The sequence below is a fragment of the Poeciliopsis prolifica genome, unplaced genomic scaffold (genome assembly GCF_027474105.1).
Source record: "Poeciliopsis prolifica strain line A6 unplaced genomic scaffold, Auburn_PproV2 SCAFFOLD015, whole genome shotgun sequence".
NCBI lineage: Eukaryota > Metazoa > Chordata > Actinopteri > Cyprinodontiformes > Poeciliidae > Poeciliopsis > Poeciliopsis prolifica.
This window is the reverse complement of record NW_026562390.1, coordinates 2,659,628-2,683,381: the sequence shown is the minus strand read 5'-3', so window position 1 is coordinate 2,683,381 and position 23,754 is coordinate 2,659,628. Positions and strand designations below refer to the sequence as shown.

General features: G+C 39.1%; 1 protein-coding gene across 2 annotated transcripts in view; it reads left to right on the top strand.

Moving 5' to 3' along the window:
* The first annotated feature begins 13,019 nt into the window (after window positions 1-13,019).
* Window positions 13,020-23,754, top strand: part of rxraa (retinoid X receptor, alpha a) — a 108,740-nt gene continuing 98,005 nt past the window's right edge. For both annotated transcript variants that reach the window (XM_055040659.1, XM_055040658.1), the window contains exon 1: window positions 13,020-13,137. In XM_055040659.1, coding sequence (XP_054896634.1) covers window positions 13,110-13,137 — 28 coding nt within the window. In that variant the 5' untranslated portion in view covers window positions 13,020-13,109. The remainder of the gene's footprint in view (window positions 13,138-23,754) is intronic.

The following is a 23,754-nucleotide window of genomic DNA, read 5'->3' as shown; positions in this document are numbered from 1 at the left end:
TTGCTTTCTATTATTGAAATCTTTGGCAGATCTCTGTAAGACACTCGTTCTTTTGCTATTTTTATTGTTGCTTATTAGCCAGGAAAAATTATTTTCTTGTAATGAAAGCCCTTGCTGATAAATCATCTTTAATCAGTGCTGCATCTCCCATCTGACCAACTGTCCATGTTAATGTTCCATCAGGCCTTTCGGCCTCATTCATCTTCTGCCTTTGTGTCGATGCCAACGAGGCATCAGGCTCTGGGAACCCAGTGTTCCTCAAGAGCCAGCAGCTATTTGCAGTCGGTGACGTTATGAACCTGAGTTTTATTAATAAACAAAAGCTGATGTGTTCATGGCCCGAGAAGCTACAAGTGATTAGGCCCTCGTTAGAAGTTTGTCAGAGGGTTAGGGGACTGTCAGGAGTTTGGGAATCACGGCCACAGTTGGTATCATTAGCAGCGGAGCAATAGATACAAAACCAGCCTGAGGCTGCTCATCAGTACTTGTCAGAAAGACGGCTTCATTAGTCACTGTCCAGATGACGAAGGCTATTGTAGAGGGTATCTCATCCCCCGCGATGAGCCAAGTGTCCTCACCAATAGGTTGCTGACCTCTGAGGAGTCTCTGGTCCTGAGGGGGAGGAACTGGGAGAAACTGAAGATAAGGACAGGCCAGGACTGGGGTGAGGGTTTACTGACCGCAGGGCATAGCCAGGACAGAGGCTCCCCTCTCCAAACAGCCCCCCATCTGAACTGCCCCTGACCCCATCCGCACAATGAACACGACTCCTGTGTGCTCGGATGAAGAGGCAGATTCCCCAAGAAGAGGAGAGAGTGGGCAAAACCTAACAACTACCCCTTCTCCCCCGAACGCCGGTAAAAGTTTGCAACATTTATCTGATCTGTGGCTGGATGATTTGAAGTAGAGAGGAAGTGAAGAGGGAGGTGAAATAATGCTAAAAAAAAAAAAGTGCACCTTTTTGATGTCTCCCTTTGATTTTTGTCTCTCTGCGGTGCAATGTAAATGACAGCACTGACAGCATGCAGGCATCTGTCCAGCAAGCGGACCGATGATGGATGCTTTGATGTTAAAGTTGTCTGGATTTTCACAAGTGAGTTTTTTTTGGGGGGGTGGGAGGTTATATTCGTTTGATGCACTTTTGCAATCTTCACTTATAAATATGACATAATAAAATCATTAAAAGAGAAAGATCATTTTTGATGACGATAGTTATTTAAAGAAAACGAGAGAGGTTCTGACTCAATGTTTGTAAAATATTCATCAAAGTTCCGCAATGTAGTTAAATAATAAACATTGTTTTCAAGTGGCTTCCATGAGATGTGCATAAGCCAAAATAATTAATTGTTCATTATTTTTAAAACAATAGAACAGAAAATCGCACCAGTTGCTAAATATTTTTGAATTTGTGCAAAAAAAAAAAAACATGAAAAAGTTCATCTTGTTTTGCAGTCACATGATGTCAAGCTGCATAAAATGCTGAAAATCCAACCACTAATTACGTTTATATTTTATGATCAAGAGGAATTTACCCTTTTAGGTTTGATAGCAGCATCTTAAAACCAAACAGTTTTAACATTTGTGGAATACATTTGCTCTTTAAAGTCTTCTTTATTGTTTAAATTTCAACTTTAGCACTCTATTCACCTATTTTCTTCTTTGTGCACATTTGCTCAAACAGTGAGCATGCTCATGTTAGCATGCTCATGTTAGCATTTCAGGAGAAATTGATTCTTAAAGAGTCACACAGCTTCCTCGGCTTTGTTCTGCCAACCAAGACGCTGCAGGTTGTACGATGCATGTGAGAGGAGCTTTGCATAGAATGCTACTCCAATTTATTTTTCTCTCTCAGATCCAAAAAAAAAAAAAAAACAAAGCCAGCTGCTTGTTCAATAAGCCCCCAGAGGTGGATTAAACAGGTGCTGTTACTGAAGTGGGGACTTCATTAAGGACATTACAGTAATCATGGCATAATGATCCCATCATGCTTTCAGATGTAGATGATGAGGGAGGTGAATTTTGAGCATGCAGGACATCAAGCAGTGCTTCAATCAAAGGAAGTCCAGACGTTGAGCCAACATTGTAGCAGAGCTACTACAGAATATGTTCTATCTGGAAATATTTGCAGTATGTATATATTCCGTCTTGTGTCAAAGCTTTGCAAAAAAAAAAAAAAAAAAGTAAAGTCTACTGCTGTGGTCAATAATAGCCAGTCTGTATAATTAGTTCAGTTTAAAAACATATCATCTGTTCCAGTAAACCTCTTTATTGAGATGTTTATTGATGCTCTGTTTACTCTTTGCAGCCTCATATGTGGTGGAGGTGTTAGTTTGACAAGCAGATTCAGCAGGAATGGAAGCCTATCACATTACAGAAAGTTGCTTTATTAAAATATTTTGAGCTTCTAACATCTGTCTGCAAATAACCAGATGGTGTTTGGCTGGAAGCACCTGATCAGAAGAATTTGGCACAAGGTAAAAAATAAATAAAAATAGAGAATACGCTGGGCCAAAGCTGTTAGTTGCAAATACAGTGGAAATATTTTGATTCTTTTTCTCTTGTTTATATGAAATACAATTACATTTTTTTACATCTTTTAAGTGAAGCCTGAGTGGACAGAAATTGTAGCTTGTGCCTCTGTGGATAATTTATACCAGCTCACACAACGCTGATCAAAACCAACATTAAATGTTTACATAAAATCCTTTTGGATTAGAAAATATTGCTCTGCTTTGTTAGAACTGAGACACTGAAATAGGATCAGAATTAAAAGCATTTGAAATCAGAACATATCTATAAATGTGTGCAGTTGTTTCTCTATTTTTAGCTGCAGCAATTCTATTTCAGTTAGCATCAAGAAATAAGTAAACATTCACACCTTGTCGGTTGTAATACTTGGAAAAAAAATTTGACCAGCATGTTTTGCACAAAAAAATGATGATTTGACACGATTTGTGCAGTTTATCATTTATCATAATTCAAGAAGAAAATGCTATTAATCACATATGTTTATTTATGTGGCTACAGTTGAAGTGTGTACTGTTTTGACGGCATCCAGTTACATGCTTGTTTTTGTGGGTTGCTGCATATAGCCCAGTGCTGTTTTGCTGCATGTACAGGATTTCCTATGTTGATGTGGCCTGCAGATTTGTAATCATTCAGTCAAACATGTTGGAAACATTTGGAAGATTGACAAACACAGTACAAGCTTTATTATATTTCTAAATATAACGCATTGCAGTCTGAGACTGACGTTTGTGCCAATGCCTTAATGCAGCAGCTCACAACCTTTTTAGAGCAGGCAAGCAACTACCAACTAGATTTTTATGTATTTTTTAATATATCTACCCTTGTATATGTCATTAGTATCCAACATACTCAAATTTGAAGCATGCTTTGTTTTTTCAGATGAAGAAAACTTAATCCCCAAGAGAGTTTTGAGGAGTTCTGATTTTTAATTTTACATTTTTAGGCCAAAACAAAACAGAGATTTCTGTCTGTTTTGAATTAAACTGGAGTTTTGACCCATCTACTCATTATTAGCTATGACTAAATGAAGGCAGATCTGTACTGGGCCATGTGGTGACACAGAAATGTAAAGTTGAACATCATCAGCAGAGATGCTGTGAGGAAAGCCCCAGTTCTCCTTGAGTCAAGCTAACGGGATCATATAGATGTTGACTGATGAGGAATGGAGCTCTGAGAAAGACCACATGTGATCATGTGTTCCTCTCACTTAAAATTAACCAAAGACGCAACAAATTCCCAGCCTGACAAAGATCCGAACCAGCATTTCACAGGACAACTCGATGAACTGCTCTTTCCTAAGATTTCAAAGAAAAATGTTGTGCAGAATAATTTTAGCGCAAAGAAGCCCAACTTATTAATAAATAAAATTTTGAACCACTATAAAGTAACTAGCTGTGAAAACTATTTTTCTTAGTCAAATAAAATGGCCTAGACAAAGTTTAGTTCTTTGGCCTTTGCCCTATCATCCCTCGCATCATCATTCCTAATGACAGTCGACAACTGCATAATCATTCTGTCTGGTGGTTAGCAATTCTAGAAATATTGTGATTTTTATTGTGAGTTCCTTGTGAAAAATACTCTGTGTACAAATGTTCCTTGTGTACAAAATACAAAACCTAATACAGGCAGTTATTGCAGCTCTCAGGTAAAGAACTCCACCAGTCTGAATAATTCAGGGCTTTCCTATGAAGAGCCAGTACACTTTTGTTGCATCAGTGTTCAAAAGAAATTTGAATGGCACGGCTTGATTAGCCACAGAAAGTTTTTCAAAAACTGTCCCACGAGTGTCCTCAGCTGGAACCCGACTTGAAAAGCCTGACTGACAGTGAGGAGATCAAGCATCTGTAAGCCGTCCTCCATGAATAATGTGTATGTGTCTGTTTGAGAGGGCACATTTTGCAGTGCATGATTGTGCATATTTGAAAGTGGGTAAGTGGAAGGTTTGTTTGGCTGTGTGTTTGTTTTGTGTCCAGGGGCGAGCATTACATTAGGACACGCGCCCTCAGGATGATGCCCCAGCCTCTACTGTCAACAGCACCGGCCCTCTAATCTGATATTTCACAGCCGCATTTAGGCAGCTCAATGACAAGACGTCTCAATTCCTACTGTAACCCCCAAGTAGCATGAAAACCTCCTCACAAATTGGCATGCTGGGATTGTTGCTTCACTCACACAGAACGAGGCTTTTGTGACTTTGAAAGCCTTTTGAAAACATTCTCGTACATGGAGCGGAATATCACTTTCATGACAGAGAAAAAAGGATTAGCATTCCGTCAGGGATGTCTTTAATGCTGTTAGATTTCTTTGTACTTTCATAAAACAAATCCAGTCTGTTTATTTAGACAAATGTTATAACCAAACATCTCCAACCTTTTTCCTGTAATACAATTTGTTCCTTTTGTCCCCTAATGCCAGCTTTTCAACAACCAACTTCTAATGTGTGTGTTGGACTTTATTAGCTTTTTCCTGTGCAGTAAGAAAAATGTCAAATGTGAAAGCTTCCTTGCATTTGAGGTGTGAAAGCAAGACTCCCCTACACCCCTAGTGGGCCCCTTGTTGGTGTGGGAAGAGGATGGAGGTCGTGGACTGTGTTCAGACGGAGAAAAAAAGGGGTTAATCGTCCTTGGGACAGGCATCTCCTTGAAGAGGGAGGCAGTGGTAGGAAGTGTCCAGATTTATGGCGCTCCGTCCCTTGTAGCTACAACTGCCTTCACCATGGCAGTTGACCAGCAGACAGGAGGGGAGAGTAGAGAGGAGCTGTAAATCACAGCGAGAGCGTGGCTCAGACACAGACTCGCATACACAAACACAAACACCGCCAGTTCGCAGGCAGATAAAGTGTGAGGGAAGGGCGGCTCTCCAGTAGTCTGCTGACAAACCGATAAAGCTGCTCTTGGATGGGAGATTTATGGCCTTATTCCTGCCTTTATTTTTCAGCCAAAATCTTCTGTACATCTACAGTATTTGGTGACTTACGACAGACCACACATGATTAGGTTTCCCATAGTCATGTGTTCAGAATTATACAAATAATTTTGTTTTCGTTACCGAACAAAACTCACAAGAAAATAAGTTTGGACAACGAAATAAGATGTTCGCAAACAGATCGCGCCGTTTCTTCCCAACATAATTTGCAAATAGGAAAAATACACACTGGTTAAAAAATTACGACAGTTCAAAAATAGACAGTGGACAATGAATCATTCTTTGCATGTTGCCTAAAACGGACTTTTGAATTTCAAAATAACAATGACTAATGATGAAGCAATCAAGCTTGTCTTTAGGTGGTTTAGTTCTTAAGTAAAGCAAAAACTTGGTTCATATTTTATTCACATAAAAGCATTTTGTCTTCAACGTTTGGGCAAAAAAGAGAAGGTAATGAAATCAAATAGCTATTCACTCATTTAAAAATTCAGGTTATTCCAATTTATTTTAATACTGTCCAAATTATACTCATTACATCTAACTTGTAGACTCCCTATATTGCTGAATGTCTTAGTTTTTATTATTATTATTATTATTATTTCTTTTAGAGTATTATCAAGATAGCATTAATTGTAATCTCTTCTGTCCTGTTGTGTCAAATTGTGAAACATAACATTTTATATGGTACCCGTGGTTTAATTTAAAATGTGTACAATCAGATACATATTCAAATCCAATTACATGCACTGTGATTCTCTGGATTCCAATTTAGTCCAATTAAATTTTTAATTACAATGGGAGTTGCTGCAAATAAAAACAGCAACAAGATGTATTTGTTGGAGATGATAAGACACAATACTAACTCTTCACATATTGGGAGCAATACTCTAAAATAAAAACCACTTAAAAAGTGACATCACAGAGCTGTGTGGACTAAAACTGCTACATTTGTAAAATAGCAAGAAACATTTATTCTTTTTTACTTGGTGGCAAATAAATATAAAACAGCTGTACTGCTATTTTCTTCATCCGCTGAGGTGAGACGGAGTCTCGCACACCAAAAGAACTCACTTTCGTCACAAGAAAAAATAACTTTGATTTTGAAAACCAACCATTTCTATCACATCCGCATTTTCTGACTGAGAGGTTTATTATTAGCTGTGGTCCAGAGTGTGTGTGCTATAGACTGTCGAAATTGGTTGGTGAGCAACCAGTAAGCCACAGATGGGGTGTCTACTTCACTGTAGTGTTCCTCTCAGTGAAATTACTCTGTTGCTTTCAAGAGCCGCTGACTGAAGTCCCTTCTCCTGTGGCCGGACGATCACTCGGGGGACCGTGAACATGAACATTGGGTCTATGCAAGCAACAGCTGTAGAACAATGATCCCCAAAATCTACACTGGTCTGTCTTTTCCTTATATCTTAATGGTTCCAGTAGGCAGGGGGGTGGTCTCTGGTCACACTTTGACTGCTGTGCCCACATGGACTCTGGCCTGGTTAGACCATCCATCCTTGTGGCAGCCGTGTGGCTCCACTCGCTGAGCGTGTGCTGTGCCCTGTGTGTACACAAGATCTCTGGCCTCAGCAGGGAGTGTTTACCCAGCTGAAGTCCAACTGTGTCACACTATCTCCTTTCTCTGTACTGTAAAGAGAGAGGAAATCACATCAAATAAATCTATTGACTAATAAATCCATGATTCTCTGAGGATTTGAGGTTAAATAAAAAAAGCATTAGACTGCATGGTCATATTCCATGCTTAGATATTCTTCATCATTTTTTGGATTATGGTAAATGGGAACCGTTTTCTGTATAAGCAACTTGCATATTCAGTATTAAAGTATACATATTTAAGGCTAACTTTCCAAATAACAAATGCTTTAGAATGGAAAAAATGAAATAATTATCTCTGAGTCAGAAAAATAATACAGCAAAAACTTTTCTGGCAATGATCAACTTCACAATAATTGTTCATACTAAATAAATCTTCAACTTCTGAACATCCATTTAAGTATGAAACTTTACCATCACTGCTTTTGTCTTATGCACCAACTTGCTTGTTTTACGATTTGCATTACAGTCATTTTTCCTTCTATAATCTTTCATATTTCTCAACTTTGATCATGGTATCTCAACCGTAAATCCTTAACAAAACTAAAGCGTTATCAAAATTATATTTGCTTTTACACTAAATTCTTTTTTGGAGGTAGGTTGGATTGGTTGACGGCACACCTTGTAGGTGGACCTGCTGTAGAGAAAGGTGCTAAAATTCGGAAGCCAACCAAACAAGTAAGCAAGAAAAAAATGAGTGACATTTTTCCCCATCGTGTCAGATGGAAGCTGTTTTGTGAATGGTGAAGTGAGCTGGATTAAACATTGTGAACTCTGAAGAGAGTCTGGTGAAAACATTTTCAGCTGATGGGTTAGATTACTAAAGGGGAAAAGACTGACACTTTATAACTCTCCATATTATTTGAGAAGGAAAAACAGATGTAGCGCTCAATAGAAATCTTGTACTAAGAAAGATCTTGGAAGGAAAAAAAAGCAAATAAATATAAATGAAATGATGACATCTCTGCTTATCAAGCTGTATGAAAAATACAAGTGCTTGACTACACCTTCAACCCTCCACACAGCCATAATTCACCCTCACAATCTGTCAGCCCCAGCAGCAGTAGCTCCATCATCTTGCAATAATGCTTCACTCGATTGTCGGGAGGAAGATGATGCTCTTCAGGGAGGGTAATTCGCCCCTCTGTGATAAAAGCAGCCCAAGCCGAGAGCTGACAAGATTTATTGTTGTGTCTTTTTAAATGTAGCCAATTTCACTTTAATATGATATTAAAAAATGATGCATGCCTGAGCTTTGACTATTTGTGTTGAGGGAATCTCATTTTGGCCAGAGGCAGCATTGAAAATCCAAGATGGCACGTTAGAAAGATAGTTGATGGTATCTTCAGTGTGGATTGGGGCCCTTAGTAAAGGAGGTTCCAATCAATTATGAAAATACAACGCCAATTTTTAAACTAGGATCTGTGAAATGCCTTTATCTCATGACAAAAATGCACAAAACAAAAATTATGTGCTAATAAAACAAGTCAGAGGGACTGCATATCTGTGAAGACATTTGTATTTTAAGGGGGTGATTTTTGTTCTTAATTCAAATTAGTATCAAATAAAATTGGAATAAAAAATATCAGCATAATTGAGTAATTTTGCTAAGAATTGCAATACTTTTACTATCACACTGAATAAAAAGTCCAACTATGTAGTTTTTTTGGTTCATGTTGCGTTTCCTCACTGAGCATTCTTCATATCCACAAATTTGGTATTATAGTAAGTGCCTAAAAGCACTGATATAAATAGCATAACTTACTATGGACTTGCAGTTCAGAAGAAGTCAGACGCCTGGCCTCAAAAAGTTACAAAAAAACCCACGACATTGTTATTGCACAACACTCTGCTGGGTGGGAATGCTTTGTTTGGCTGCAAAAGGAAGTATTGAACTTTCTCCAACATTGCACACAGCGAAAACTCAGCAGAGATATGCATATTGTATGTTGAGCATGTACTTACACAACAAAGCCAGAATTGTGAGAAAAACTCTGACTGTCCTGGGATTGCACTCTTTGCTAAGGATATCCTAAACTCATTTGGGGGAATTTAGTTTGGACAAGCTGTTTGTATTTCTGAATATACATGTCAAATGATTGCTATTTTAAACAATGAGGAAAGTACCTGATGTGGAAACACGATCATATATACCTGACAAGATGTAATGTTTCACAAGATTTAAAAAAAAATTTATGTTTGGACATACTCAACACATTTTTAAAGACACCAACACATAGTATATGACAAAGTTTGAAACTCTGTGAAAGCAATGGACATGTACTTCTGCTTTTGTTCCATATTAAGCTACATTGACTCACATTGTAGCTTAACATTAATAGTATTCAAGAGGATGCAGCTTGGGTACCTAGGTGGAGTGATATTGGAGAAATGTTTGCAAAGCAGGCAATCTAGCAGTGGGATTCTTTTTTCTTGCTGCTGACTGGCTGTACAACCAGGAGCTGAGAGAAAAAAGACTGCAGATGTTACCTCAACTTGAATACTTCAAGTATTCAGATTTGATCTATTCTGGTGGACTGCTGAGATCCCTGACCATCATGAAAACTAATAAAGACAGTCCACCTTATTGTATTGATCAAGCTATATCGGCGTACCTTTGTGCCCTCCAAACAAATCTTTTTCTTTCAGATACAAGGAAAAAGCAAGGTGCATCAACTTCCTATTCATAAGTTTGATCCCAGAGATTCCACAAACTAATGTTCCAATGACACTGGTTTGAGTGGCAGAGGTTCTTCTTTACAAAAATGTAATGGCTTTAATTCTGAGACAGAAAACAGAAATTCATGAATCCACAACTAGCTGTTCGATAGGTTAGCATGTCCTCATGGAAACCACAGGAGTGTTTGGGAAGCTATTTGTTACACGCACGGTGCTCCTCTTTCCTGCCTCTGTGCTCGTCTCCAGCGTTTACTGTGTCAGCTCGTGTTGACTTCCGCAGGGGAAGTTGCCTCACTGCTATCCCCAGACAAAGCCCTGACCCTGGAGGTTAAGGAATGTGAACTCGGGATGTGATGATTGGGACCTTCCTTAGGGGTGGACAATGCAAATGGCCTAATGATGTCAGGATACTTCTGGAACTCCTTTATGCTGACCATGTTTTTCAATGTCCAATTTTCTCGCCAAATTTTGATAAAATTTATAAAGAAATTCAGAGGATCTTGAGGTATTAAGCAATTGATTGGTCTAATGGTTTTTAGAAACGGGCACATTAAGCAAAGTTTCATTTCTGAAACTGTACACCCTTTAAAAGACTTAAAGATTTATTCAAATAGTCCTACATTTGTACCTGAATTTTGAAAAACATTGTCAAAGCCATGAATAACTGTCAAAGCCATGATAACTTTTACGAATGAGCTTCTTGTGAATAGTTTAGGCACAAAGGACACCAAAAGGCCCTCGTCCCATTTATCACCCATTTTAAGAGAGGGGAGAAAGGGAGAAGAGCAGAGCTGCCAAAGCAACCACAGCAAAGCGTAGCATAACAGTGGGGGTCTCTCATCCCCTGAGGCCCCAACACGTTGCATAAAGTTGAGAAACAAAAGACATAACTGAGCCAAGAGATATTGTGATTCAGAGGTAAGTGTAGACGTAGGGCCTTTTAAAGCCCCTAAAATGTTAGGTACTGAAGAGAGCTAATACACCCTCAAGAGAATTTATGTGGATGAAGGTGAAGGGTCGGACTGCTATTAATCATGGCTTGAGTCGAGGATTAAATGGCTTGAACCAGTGGAAAGATGAGAGAACCTGTCCAGATTGAGGTGTTTAAAAGAACCGTGTTACGTCTGCCGTGCATTATGAAAAGGGGCTCGGGACAAAAAGTCATTTGAAGTTAGCACAAAATGCAGATAAATCTAATGGATCATCGTGAAAAGAAGAGAGATCTAAAACGTCTTAACAAAAACCAAGAAAGAGGCACTCAAAGAACAAATTGTGTTTTCTTCGCTCATCTGCAACTCTACAAACATTTCATTCTGATACCTTTTGAATCATTATACTTCATTTTGCTCATTTTTTTCCCTCTACTGCTTTGATCATAGATGTGTCATGCATTGCATTAATTATGCATTATAACTCAGAATACACTGGGAACACCTTTGAGTTCTTAGTTAAAGCAAGATCACAGCAGGGGCCTAGAGGCTGGCTGCAGCAGGCATTTACATCGCCTGCAGAACTTCAATGTGAAGTCTTTTTGTTAGAACAATGAATGTTCTGCTTTCATCTAGTTTATGTGGCCAGTATCGGGTGTGGAAGTGCAAGGAATATAAAAGGGACATGACTTGATCCCAATCGATTACACATGTGCAACAAAAAGAAGAAAAAAAAAAACAATAATGAGAAACATCAAGACTGCACATTGGTCTAATGCTGTAAAAGGTACTTAAACAACATACATTTATAAACAAATGCATAACTGTGACTAAGTTTTTGCCCCTTGTGACTTTCTTTTTGCTATTTTATCACGCGTTCATGCTTCAAATTATAAAAAATGTCAAGATCAAATAAAAAAGTTTTTGTTGGGGGTTGAAATTTGATCCAAAGTAACATGGCAATGCAAATGCAAACTGGTGGACAGGTCTGCTAACATGCCAAAGTTAGCAATTCATTCACAGAATTATGTTTAAAATGGACTATATGATTTTCTTGGAAATTATGTGAGTCATATTTTGCTATTGCTTTACGCCTCCTAACTCCTCACAACCTGAGAGAGAGTAACTTCAGAACTAAACCGCCCAACTGAAGAAACCTCAGCTCTATGAATTAGTGATGGCCCCAAAAACCCTTAAATGCAGTCTCGATGCTCTATGAACCATGCCAGGATAAATCAGCAAAATAAAGTATTGAAAGATGAAATATTTTATTTCCATAGAGGCAAAACAATACCATGTGGAAAAAAATAAGCTCAGGACAACTATTGTTGGAGAGCTAACAGTTCACATCATCCAGAATACACCATCTCCAGAATGAAGCAAACAATGATGCAATAAAAAAATGCTTCCATGGAGCCAACCACCCAAAACATAAAGCCAGGGCTCCAACGTGATGCTGATGAGCAACCAGGAATCTGTTCAGACACTATTCCATTTGACTGAACTTTACCTGCACTGTAAAACAAAGAACGTTCAAACGTTTCTGTCTTTAGAAGAAGTCAATGAGCTTGCAGCAAAATATGGTTCTGCAAAGTGCTGAAGCAATTTGTTGCAGTGAATTTATTTTTAAGGCTCTACAGTAAGGGTGAGCAGAAATGTGCAATATGCACTTTTTTCAGATTTTCCGTTGTCCTGGCAATTCTGCACTATTTAAGTTGGTCAATGATATTAAAATCCACTTGACAGTCAACTTTTAGATTTTAGAGTTGACTGTAATGTGACACAGTGTGAAAAGAGGGATAAATGTAAACCATGCATTTTTTTTATTATTATCCTTACTCAAAGTGAATAAAATACTCGTGAGAAGATGCGAATCGACTTCAGATTCTGGCAGACAGAATTGTTCAACTTATCTCTCACACAACAAGGTGACCAGGACATAAGCAGCGGCTGCAAAGCTGAAGGAGACTCTGGGTAATGTAGAAAACTGTACGTGATGCGCTCCTGTTCTTCCACGTTGATTCCCAACTTCGCAACAAGTCATCCATGCCTTTCTGCCTGCGTCGCTGCAGTGCGGCGTGCGTTGGTGTGAGTACCCCCTGCACAGGTCCCTTTCTGCTGCGCTGTTCCAGTAGTTGGAGTTGTTGTACAACCGAGAGCGAGAGAGAGAGAGAGAGAAAGAGAGAGAACAGCAGCTGAGTGTGCAAACAGAGGCAGAAACATTAGGTTATCTCCAGATACTATCATCAGACACCAAGCTGTCACTTTTACCGCTCAGAGTCAACTCCGCTCTCCTCCCCCCGCAGCCCACAGGAGCCCACACAGCGCAAGCAAGCAGCAGCAGCGCCCAGGTCCGGTTCGCTTTGCTCCAGCAGCCGCCTGTGAGAAAACTCCCCGAACGCGGTCGTCAGCTGGCATGAGCTAACCTCCGAGTCCGACATGGAAACCAAACCGTTCCTGTCATTGGGTAAGTTCGCCTCAATGTGTTATGAGCGAGGTGTTTTGTTTTCATAGCAGCCCTTCTCTGAGGTTTCCTCGCGCTGTCCCCCTTTTTCACTCCCTTTATATTATATACTCGCTTTATATGGAGCGAGTTGCCAAACGCGCGAGCTATCTTTAATGCACACATCAAAAACATAATCCGCAGGGTTTTAGTTAAAACAAACACACCTCTGCCTCGCTGACTACTTCGCTGCTTGTGCGAGTTGATGACATTTTACCTTGATGCGGACTGACAGCGCTCGAGCTTCGCCGCGCGCAGAGGTCGCGTGCGCCGCATCAAAATCGACTCGGTTCAACTTTAAACTTTCGAACAAACTGTTGACACAATGCATCAACTGCGTTTGCAACAATCTCGGCAGAAATCCCCTCGTTTTTGAACGGACCGCTGAATATTTCTTACGTCTTATTGATCAGGACATATTTAAATGGAAATACTGCTTTGGAGGCGTTTCGGTGGTTGCATTTAAATGCAATGTAAAGGCCTTTTTTTTTTTTTTTTTTACTTAAAGTAGAGTTTGAGATCAGATATAGATAGCCCCATTCTCAGATCAGCTGCACGAAAATGACCTCTGCACGTTGCTCAATAGTTTAAATTGGAAAGATTTTTATGGATGTGAATTATCCAGTTAATCTTTGCATGGATCATTGTGCAAGATGTTTTGTTTTTGTTCGTTTGCTGTTGTTTTTGCGCAGTTGTCGGTGCTTTATTACTTAGATCTTAAAAGTTTTTTCAAATATAATTTTCCTTTCTTAGATTTTGACGCATGTATTTGTTGCATGTAACTTTTTTTGATGCTTCATTCACATCGATAAAATTACATGAAAAGAGAAAAAAGTTAGAATGAAGTTTAGTCGTGCTGAAGCTTCTGCTGGTCAATCCCCGACATTTATCTGACTGCAAGTGGATTAAAAAGCAATGCATCAAAGTGATTCCTGTTGTATGCGTTGCATTTATGCTTGTTGCATATTTTTTAGTTTTTAGTTTTGATTGATCTAATGGTAGAAAATAATTCTGGCAATTACATAACACAACCATTTTAGCCTCTAGCAAGCTCAGGGTGCTGTAGTAAGTAAGTTTAGAAACATATAAGGGGCCTCAAGCTTCAACAGTCCAGAATAAAATCTTAAATCAAATTTTTTATTGAACATTGTGCCAGTGTAGAGATATCAGGTGTAACTAAGCAAGCTTTAAACAGCTGCAGAACATCCTAAGAATTGGACGGAGTCATTTAAAAATGGAAATGCAATAGTCTGAGATTGGTTCTAATTTGTACTAATTGGTTGTTTGAGTTTGCAGCTTGAGCGAACACAAGCACACGGCACTGTGAATCATTAATGCCCAGTTCCACTGTAAGGTAAACAGAGCGGACCCTTGTCCCTCTGTGGCAAAGCTGAGCCCAGAGCTGCAGGTGAGCCCCACTTTGTTATTGTGTCTGTTGCTTTCTCATGAGGGCGTCGAGTTACACCTTCACGCATTTCATCAGCTGCCTGCTCTCTCCGCACCGGAGGGGGAGGCTGGATTCGGAGGGAGCAAACAGGCTCCGGCCACGGCTTTCTTCAGTTACAGCCTCTGCTTGCTGACGGTGTTGCCTCAGCACCCCTCTCTGTGGCTTCCCAGAAACACGCTGAACCACCAGCATCGCACACACTGACAGGCTGTTATTCCAGGTGCGCCGTATTGTGTGTCCACGCTGATGCTGATTCAAGTTTCAGACTGCCTGAACGTGCACCTAAACTTGCCCAACTGACAAAAAAAGCCTGGTGTAAATTGGTGTGAATTTCAGCTCTTTTCCATCTGAGTTGGACCTAATCACTCTCTGCTCTATCAGCAGCTTTTATATTGTGATTCTTCTCCTCTTTAAATCATCATTTATGTCTTAGATTTCTCCATTAAAGGGGCCACTTAAGCTGCAGTTGTTTAATTGGTCTGTTCAAGGACACCCGATCCTCAAAGACCTTGACTCTATTGATTATCCACTTGCTTGACGTAAATATCTAAAGTTGTGCTGCATTTGAAATTCTGACATGCATCTGACTGAAACTACAGCGGACACGTTTTACAATTATAGATTGGTTGTTGGCTGACAGCACCCTGCCTCGGCAGCGGATGCTCAATATTATGTACTGTGTTGCCTGATCCAAACTACTCCACACATGTGATTTTAAACTACAAAGAGAGGAGGGGTGACATTGAAAGGAGAATGTGTCCTTCAGTCAAAGCAAATCAGAGGATAGTGAGGATAGCAGTCTGTCAGGAAAGAAATAGTCTGAAAGACAAAAAGAGCTGTTGAACACAGCAGAGTTCAGTTTATATTCCTTGAATAATTTTTGTCACATAAACATTCATTATGGAAAGAAATCTTTACATTTTGGCATGCATTTATATTTAACCCTCTTCTCTCTGATACACTTGAATAAAATCCAGTGGAACTAATTTTACCACTCGGACTTAGAGGCCACAGAAGGAGAACAGACATCACAAATGCAGCCAACAGACCCATGGATGCTCCAGAAGAGCTGCAAAGATCTACAGTTCATTTGAAAGAAAGCAGACAGAGCAACTGATCCTTATTGAAAATTGCTAAAACAAAAGCCATTGAGCATGCTGGTTGCAGCACCATGTTTTGGGCCTTCACATGGACACTGGTCAGAGTTAATGGGCTCATATTAGCGTTTCATTGTTGGGAACTTCAAAAGATTGACATGTATTGAAAAGACAGAACTCAGTATTCAAAATACCTGCTAGTGAAAGACGTGCTTTTTCTCTCCTAAGATAGTCACTTTCCTGTAAAACTTAGCTAAATTAATTTAATAGACAACTGCTTGGAAATTTACAGCTTGTCATTATGTTTTTTTTTTTTAAACTACTTGGAAGTATATGTCACTCTACACTAAAAATCTACATAAAGTTTTGTACTACTAATCCTACGACTGAATCCATTTTCCTTCGATTAAAAATCTTTTAGCCTGAAATAAACATTGCACATCAGTTGAGCAAGATTTTTTTTGATAGACGTAAAAAAAAAAAGATTATCCTATGAAGAATAATTGCAGCACATTTGCTTTTTCCTTTATCTGGCCGCTTCAAAACATTGAAATGAACTCTGCCGTTGTTTAAAAAAAGGTAAAGCCTGCTTTGAAAACTCTTCAGCACTATTAAAGAAGGGCTTGATTATTTTTTCACCTGTAATAGCTGTGTTCATTTCTTTTCATTTTATGAAGCACAGCGCGTTTTATGTTCACTTGAACTTACCTAAGTCAAATAAACTAGCCAGCCCTCATTTCCAAAATCAATGAAGTTCATGGTCTTTAATGGGAAAGCGGGATTCACGGCTGTGTGCGTCTGGAGGAGGAGGGGAGGGGGTTCTATGGTCTGCATTCCTGCTCTGGCAATAACTCAGGAACAAAGGTAATACAGGGAGAGGTTGTGTGTCTGCCGGGAGGTAGGTGTGTGTGTGTGAGAGGTAAAATTACTCTGCCAAAAGCATTTGGCCAAGTTTGTCTTTTACGGCCGTCCAGTTTTGTGTTCCCGATGTGAAGCTTTTGCTCCCCTTTTGAGGAATAAAAGGGGGCTGCAGCTGTCATTTTTATTGGAGGAGTTTTATAGCGAGACTTAATGGCTTAAAGTGACAGCTCTCTCCCTCTCTTTTCTACTTTTTTTTTTCTTTTCTCTCGCAATCTCACCCATGAGGCCTTTTAACTGAAGCAAGTCAAAGAAAACTTGCTTGCCGTATGTGTGCCCACCCTGGACTTTCCCACCCCTCACCCACAGTTGCATCCCAGCTAAATGAGGGAAAATTTCATTTTTCCCCTTATTTATAGCAACAGTGCAAGCATCCAGACCTGTGTGTGATCCATCCACTTAAACGTTACGTCCTGCTGTCATAAGTTTATTTGACTTTATTTGAGTTATTTGGTCTTTGCTCTTTAAATTATTCTCCCGGTATGAAGTGCAGCTCACAGACGTTTACGCTCTGCACGTTGAATGAATCAGAAAAAGTTCTCTGAGATGTTCTGATGCACAAATCCTAGAATGAACTGAAAAGCTTGTTAATTGTTTGTGTAAGGAACTGCTCACTGGCAGGAGGTCTTTATTGATAACGGCCGCACTGAACTCTGCACCTCAAACCTTGACCTTTACACCCCCACATGCTCGATCATTTTAGGAATTTGCTCTTGGCGTTCAGTCCTTTTAAACTATTTCAAGACAGTAGCTTGTTCGTTTGTTGTCCTGTTTTCTTTTTTTTTTACCTCTTTGTTCTTATCAGCTTACGTGCATTTTGACTCGTAGTTCACAACATGTGAGTCACTGTGATTGGCATGTTTAGTGTAAAAGTGAAAAATGTGCGAGATTTGCAGAACAATATTCTGTTTACAGTACTTTGCAGAGGTTTCATACACCATGAACATTGATGTTATCAGCACACATTTTATTGCATTTTATTGGTGTTTTATTAGCTGGTCCAGCATGAAATAGTTTGGATTTAAGTGAGAGGATTTTTCTATTTTACGAATGTTGTTTCATGCAAAGTTGTTTGTGTTTATCCCTCACTGATTCAAATATTTGCAGAACCATGTTTAGCTCCCATTACAGCTGCAAGTATTTTAGCTAATCTTTGTTGCAAAATAGTTCAAGTTCAGTCACGTTAGATGGCGAGCATCTGTGAACATCAGTCCTCAAGCCTTGCCATAGATTCTCAAATAGACTTATGTGAACTTTGACTGGGACATTTTATTTTAACTAATGAATCTGATTCTGTTTAAACCAGGGGTGTCCAATGTGTGGCCCGGGCACCGTTTGTGTCCCTTGAGATTTTGTTCGGCCGCTGACCACAAGTCAAGAATGATTAAAAATATTTGGCTAACAAAATATAAAACAAGGTCCTGGGTTCGAGTCCTGGACCGGGGTCTTTCTGCACGGAGTTTGCATGTTCTCCCTGTGCATGGGTGGGTTCTCTCCGGGTACTTCGGCTTCCTCCCACAGTCCAATAACATGATCGTTAGGTAAATTGGTCTCTCTAAATTCTCTTAGTGTGTGGTGTGTGTGTGTGTGTGTGGTGTGTGTGTGTGTGTGTGTGCATGTGTGTGTGTGTGTGTGTGTGTGTGTGTGTGTGTGTGTGTGTGTGTGTGCATGGCTGTTTGTCCTGTTTTTTTCCGTGTTGCCCTCCAGGCTGGCGACCTGTCCAGGGTGACCTCCCGACCCCACTAGGGACAAGGGTGAACAGAAAATGGATGGATGATGACCAAATGAATTTGGATATTGTTGGCTTTTCTTTTAATTTGGCAAATGTTTGCTATTTTTATAATTAGAGTCTTTAGTGATATAAAATGTCACTAAAGATGTTTTTTTTTGTTGGCAAATTAAAAAATATATTTCAAACTAATTTTTGCATTTTTAGCTTAATGAATTTTGTGATTTTAAAACATTCAAAGGTATCTCTTGCAGTATGCTTAAAATTGCTGTCTTGCTAAAAGATTGCTCGCATCATACAGATTGAAGTATGAAAGCTTTTCATTGCTTTACCTTCCAGTCCGTCACATAAAATCCCATTTTAATACATTGATGTTTGTAGTTGTAATGTGTCAAAATGTTAAAAACAAACTCAGATATTATAAAAACTTTTGTAAATTTTCCATCCTTCAAGCAGGGAATATCGTTACCTTGTTTTGCTCGTGTTCCTAATTCCTGTGGACTCAATTCATTTGAATTTTTGACAGAAGCTTGGTTGTTTCTCTGAGCGATTTCCCTCCTCGGTTATTGGAAATCATCTAAGCATTGTGGTTTCAGGGTTTATTGAAGGTCCTCTGAGTGTCTGAATGGCTTTTTTTGTGGGCTGGTATTATTCAGGATGCGTACAGCCACTCTTTTGAAGTGGAAACGTTGGTCTCTGCAGGGATTTGGGGCAGATCACACTCATAATTCGTATTGAGAGAAAGGTCGGCTTGCCCCCTACTCTTGCCAGAACTCTCCGCTCTCTGTTCTGCCTGCGTCCCAGAATAAGACGAGGAGGATTGGCCAAGAACACAGAGACTGGGAATGTTGAGTAGTGCACCTTCAATGTGAACTTCTACATAAAGTCTGTTGGAAAATATAACAAGTTGTTGGTAGAGAAGCTTCATAATAAAGTAGTTGACTTGAGTACTAAAGTCATACTTATTCTCCGAGTATGGAAACAAGCTGCACCTGAAAAACAAATTTTTATTTGTATCATATTGTGTTTTTATCAGCAGAAGTTAAAAATATCAATTGGAATATATATTTTGTGTAGATCAAACTCATAGAGGTGTTTTTATTTCTTCCTAAATTTTAATTATAGATTGCAAGGATTTTGCATTAGAGGAGATTTGGAAATATTTATTGTTTTAGGTCATTTTGATCTAATTACAGTTATAACTTTTACATCTATCTGAAAATTCAGAAGTTTAGATAGATTTCCTTAGTATCTTGTAGAATTACCATTTAAATGGTGTGACTTTGAAACTTTTTGGTATCTTTTCAGAAGCTTCTAACAATAAAATTTTTCCCCATTTCTAGGATAAGTGTGCTTGTTTTGCAGCCTACCTTGCTTACGCACGCACACACACGCACACCTGCACACGCACGCACCCACACACACACAGTTATGCCATCAAATTTTCTTGCCTACTTTCATGGCTCATCCAGGCCAATATTTGAAGATTTTGCTTCAAGATTTAGTCATTCAGTCTTTCTTCATGATAAAATCAATTTGTGAAGTGCACCAGTCCCTCCTGCAGCAAAAGAATTACACAGCATGATAAAGCCTCGGAAGGGGCAACCTGCTGGGGCGTCTCACTGGTGTTGCCGGGCAATTCTTGGGGGTCCCGAGCCGCGGTCTCTGCTGTGCTTGTGTGGGCAGAGTTGGGGCAGAGCGGGGGTCCATTAGAGAGCTTGGGAGGGGGCTGCATTCTCTCGCATGAGTGCCCATCACCACCCCATAACATACAGTTCAACACTATTATTATAGAAATAATTAACTTCCCAGTTATGGGAATATTTTTTTTAGTTGTTGTTGTACATCTACATGTCAGCTAGCTTCTCAGTCTCATGGTGGATCTTTCCATGTCTGATAAGGTAGTTTGATTGGTAATCTTTACCTTATTTTTCAGATGGTTTGGAATAAAAATCTAGACAAAAGCACAATTTTCATTGAATCCAAAAAGCTAGTTCTTGACCTGTTCTTCATTTGCTTGTAAGCACATCAGTGAAAAGGCAGTGAAAAAAAAAAGCACATGCAATAAAAGCTTTATTGTAAAAATGAACCCTCGCTTCATCTTCACAAGCTTACAGCTGGCATGTTTTCAGCAGAAAAGAAAAAAACAACTCTGTCTTTGAATTTTCGGGCAGTCATGATGTGTTTATTAACTCTGCTATGAGCGCATTGGCTTTGATGTTGATTTGCTTGGAAGAGATGACGAATCAACTGAATCAAAGATTGGTTGTGCTCTTTCTCTCATTATATTTCTTTAAGTACATGCTTTCTTACTTGTAAGTGGCAGTTCTTTCTTTCATTATTTCTGTTGATTTATTACCTGAAATTTGTCTCTTTGGAACAAAGATTGTGTTTAGCATGTTTGATTGTAATGTGCCTGAAGAGTCATGATCATTTGAAGCAAAAGGATCGGATTCTGAACTCCTGCAGTGAACTTGTTTTAATAAAAACTGTTCATCCAGGTGTGTAAACATTAGCCTACCTGCTCCTTTTTGACACTTGCATACCATGCGTGCGCATGTACATGTAAACAGCATCTGCCATGGTGTACGCCGATTGAGGTAATTAGAAACATGCTTCATGCTGCTCCGCCACAGCTTCTTTTTGAGGTCACCGACAGTTAGAGGAGCTGTCCCGGTGTGCCCCCGCACCCTCCTCCGTACCCACCACAGTAACCACCGCTGTTACCATTGTCTGTCACCTTGCCAGATGCCAATGGGAGGGGAGGACGAGTCTCTCACGCACTGCTGGGCACCGGGCCATGGAAATCCCACAGCATGCACAACACTTCGGTTGTGTTCTGAGTGTGCACGTGCGACTTTGTGGTAATGAATGAGTGTTTGAGTGTAAACAGAAGACGGAGGTTTCGAGAGATGAAGGCTGACGGTTATTTATGCCTTGATTCATATCATGAGAATATGAATCCTCATGATGTCTGTAGTTTTACATTTCAGTCAGCTGGCTGGTGCAAACTTTTTTTTCTTGAATCTATTTGTCAATATCTATTGCAAAACACATTTATACCCCTTGCTTTTTTTTTTTTTGCATTTTCATCAAACTGCAATCACACAACTCTGTGGATTTCATGCAATAGTCTAACGGAAAGTAGGGCAGGAATAGTAGATACAAAAACATGACATGAGTTTGTATTTAACCCCTTGAACATCCAACTGCCTTTTCAGGTCAACTTACTAACTAAAGAGTATATAAAAATTGGAAAATCTGAACTGCGCATCACACTGAACACACCATACTAACTGTGAAACATGGTGGATTCATCGTACTATGGGAATCCTTTTCTTCGGTTCAGTTTTTTTCAGTAGCTTCAATTCCATACAGATATTGTCTTAAGGGACGTTGCAAATAAAAAAAATCTGATTATTTTCTATCTATAGAGATCAAGTCCTCTGCAAAAATCAAGTCAAAAAGCTGGCTTTGCAGCAATTATTTTTCCTCAACTACTACAAAGCAAAAGCAAAACATTTACATGTTCTAATCAAAGCAGACATAAGTCTGGTTGACATTCACATTCTCAGTCCAAATTAACTGAACCCGAGTTATTTTACACAGAAGAATTGGCACAATATTTATTCCTCAGTAGATGGTGCGATAAGTAATTAAGTTTCAGAAAAAGAAAGTTGGTCAATTTATCACTGCTGAACTGTGCAGAGATGAAACTGAGAAACTGTGATGTTCCCAAAAAGCTGAGTAATCATAGAAACTGTGGTTTGTCTGTGCCTCCAGTGCTGTTTTGTTTTGATGTTGTCTTAAGCACAACATTTTTAAAGTGGTGTCACAGGAAGTAGAGTTCTAAACCCTGGCGTGAAATAACACTTTAATTTGATGTACAAGTTAAAAGAAATATGCTCCAGGTCAGCGCCAAACATTTTTAGTACATTTGTATATAACATTGCAAGCCTCACTTCTCAGCCATGTAGTTTTAATTTAAACAGAATTCTCTTAGGCAGTATATTAGTGAACCGGAAAACATCAGATGCTAATTTTTAACCTTCATGCTGATAATATAATGACTTATTCCAATTTTTATCCTTTTGTTGTATTTTTTAAGAGCTTGAGAGATGGTTCTCATTCAGATTGTGTTTATGAAGGTTTTGTTAAGATCGTGTTTGCACGGCAAAGTCAAAATTAACAGAAGTAAATTGCTTATTTCATTGTATTTTATTGCGTCACTAGTTCACACTAATATGTGAAATAGCGATGATATTCTTGTGCATCCTATTCTTTCTCTTCCATGTTGCAACAGACTGGGTGCGTTTTCATTTTAAGTTCCAAAAGACTCAAACGGTGGTTTGTTTCATGTTGCAGCGTGCAAGTAGCATGCCGTTTCCAAGCTGCCTGGGGTAACGTGACTACCATGCTGTTTTGTCATTTCGTTATATTATTTCAGCTTTTCTCAAGACTTGTTGCTGACTTTCAGAGGCTTACTCATAAGAGCATCTCCAAGGAAACATCAGCAGCCTACTTTAGTGTGTTGAATATGATAATGGCTCTGTAGTTAGAGAGACAGTGCAGATTGAATATAGCAGTTTTAGAATTTTCATGCACTTGGAAAGTAAATAGTTAGTCAAAATTAAACTTCTAAAAATGTATAGAATGAACAGTTGATGTAATTGTTACATTTATGTCATTTCATGTGACCAATTTTCTTGGACGTTTTTACTTCTATGTAATTTTTCTCTTTTATTGTTGTCACTCTGCTTTTTTCTACATAAGAAGTTTTTAAGTTGTCGTCTCACTAATATTTATCAAAAATGTCCCAAAGACAAAACAAAAAACTCCTGCATTGTGGAATAAAAAATTACTTCAAATCTTGGTCGAGGATGGGTCAATCGGAAACACTTGAAAGCAAAGACAAATTCCTTCCAATTGTACATCATTTGAACACCTGTGCGTATAGGTTTTCATATGATTCTCCCAATAGAAAGAGTTTAAGTAAAAAAAAAAAGACTGTAATTATAACGAACAGAAAATGTAGCAGAGGAACTATAAAGCACTCTGGGTTCCTCATCAGACGCGAGATATACATCGACGCCGACAGATGAATTAGTTTCAGTGCAAGCCGGCTCTACTTTTATAAACGGAGACTTCATCTTTTTCGGTCTCAGAGTTTGTTGTCTTCGCAGTATTTTCACTAACTGCCATGCATGTTTGAGACCAGAGAAAAAGATCTCATGTCAGATAAGAGTTCCTCTGTGGGTTTTTGCTCTGCTTGCAGTAGTGAAAGAGTGATTAACCATTTGTTGACGCCTGCAGGTCTAGCATGTTAGTACATCCGCCCAGACTGTGGCCTCTCGGTCCCTTAGTACACACACACACACATAGTGAAACAG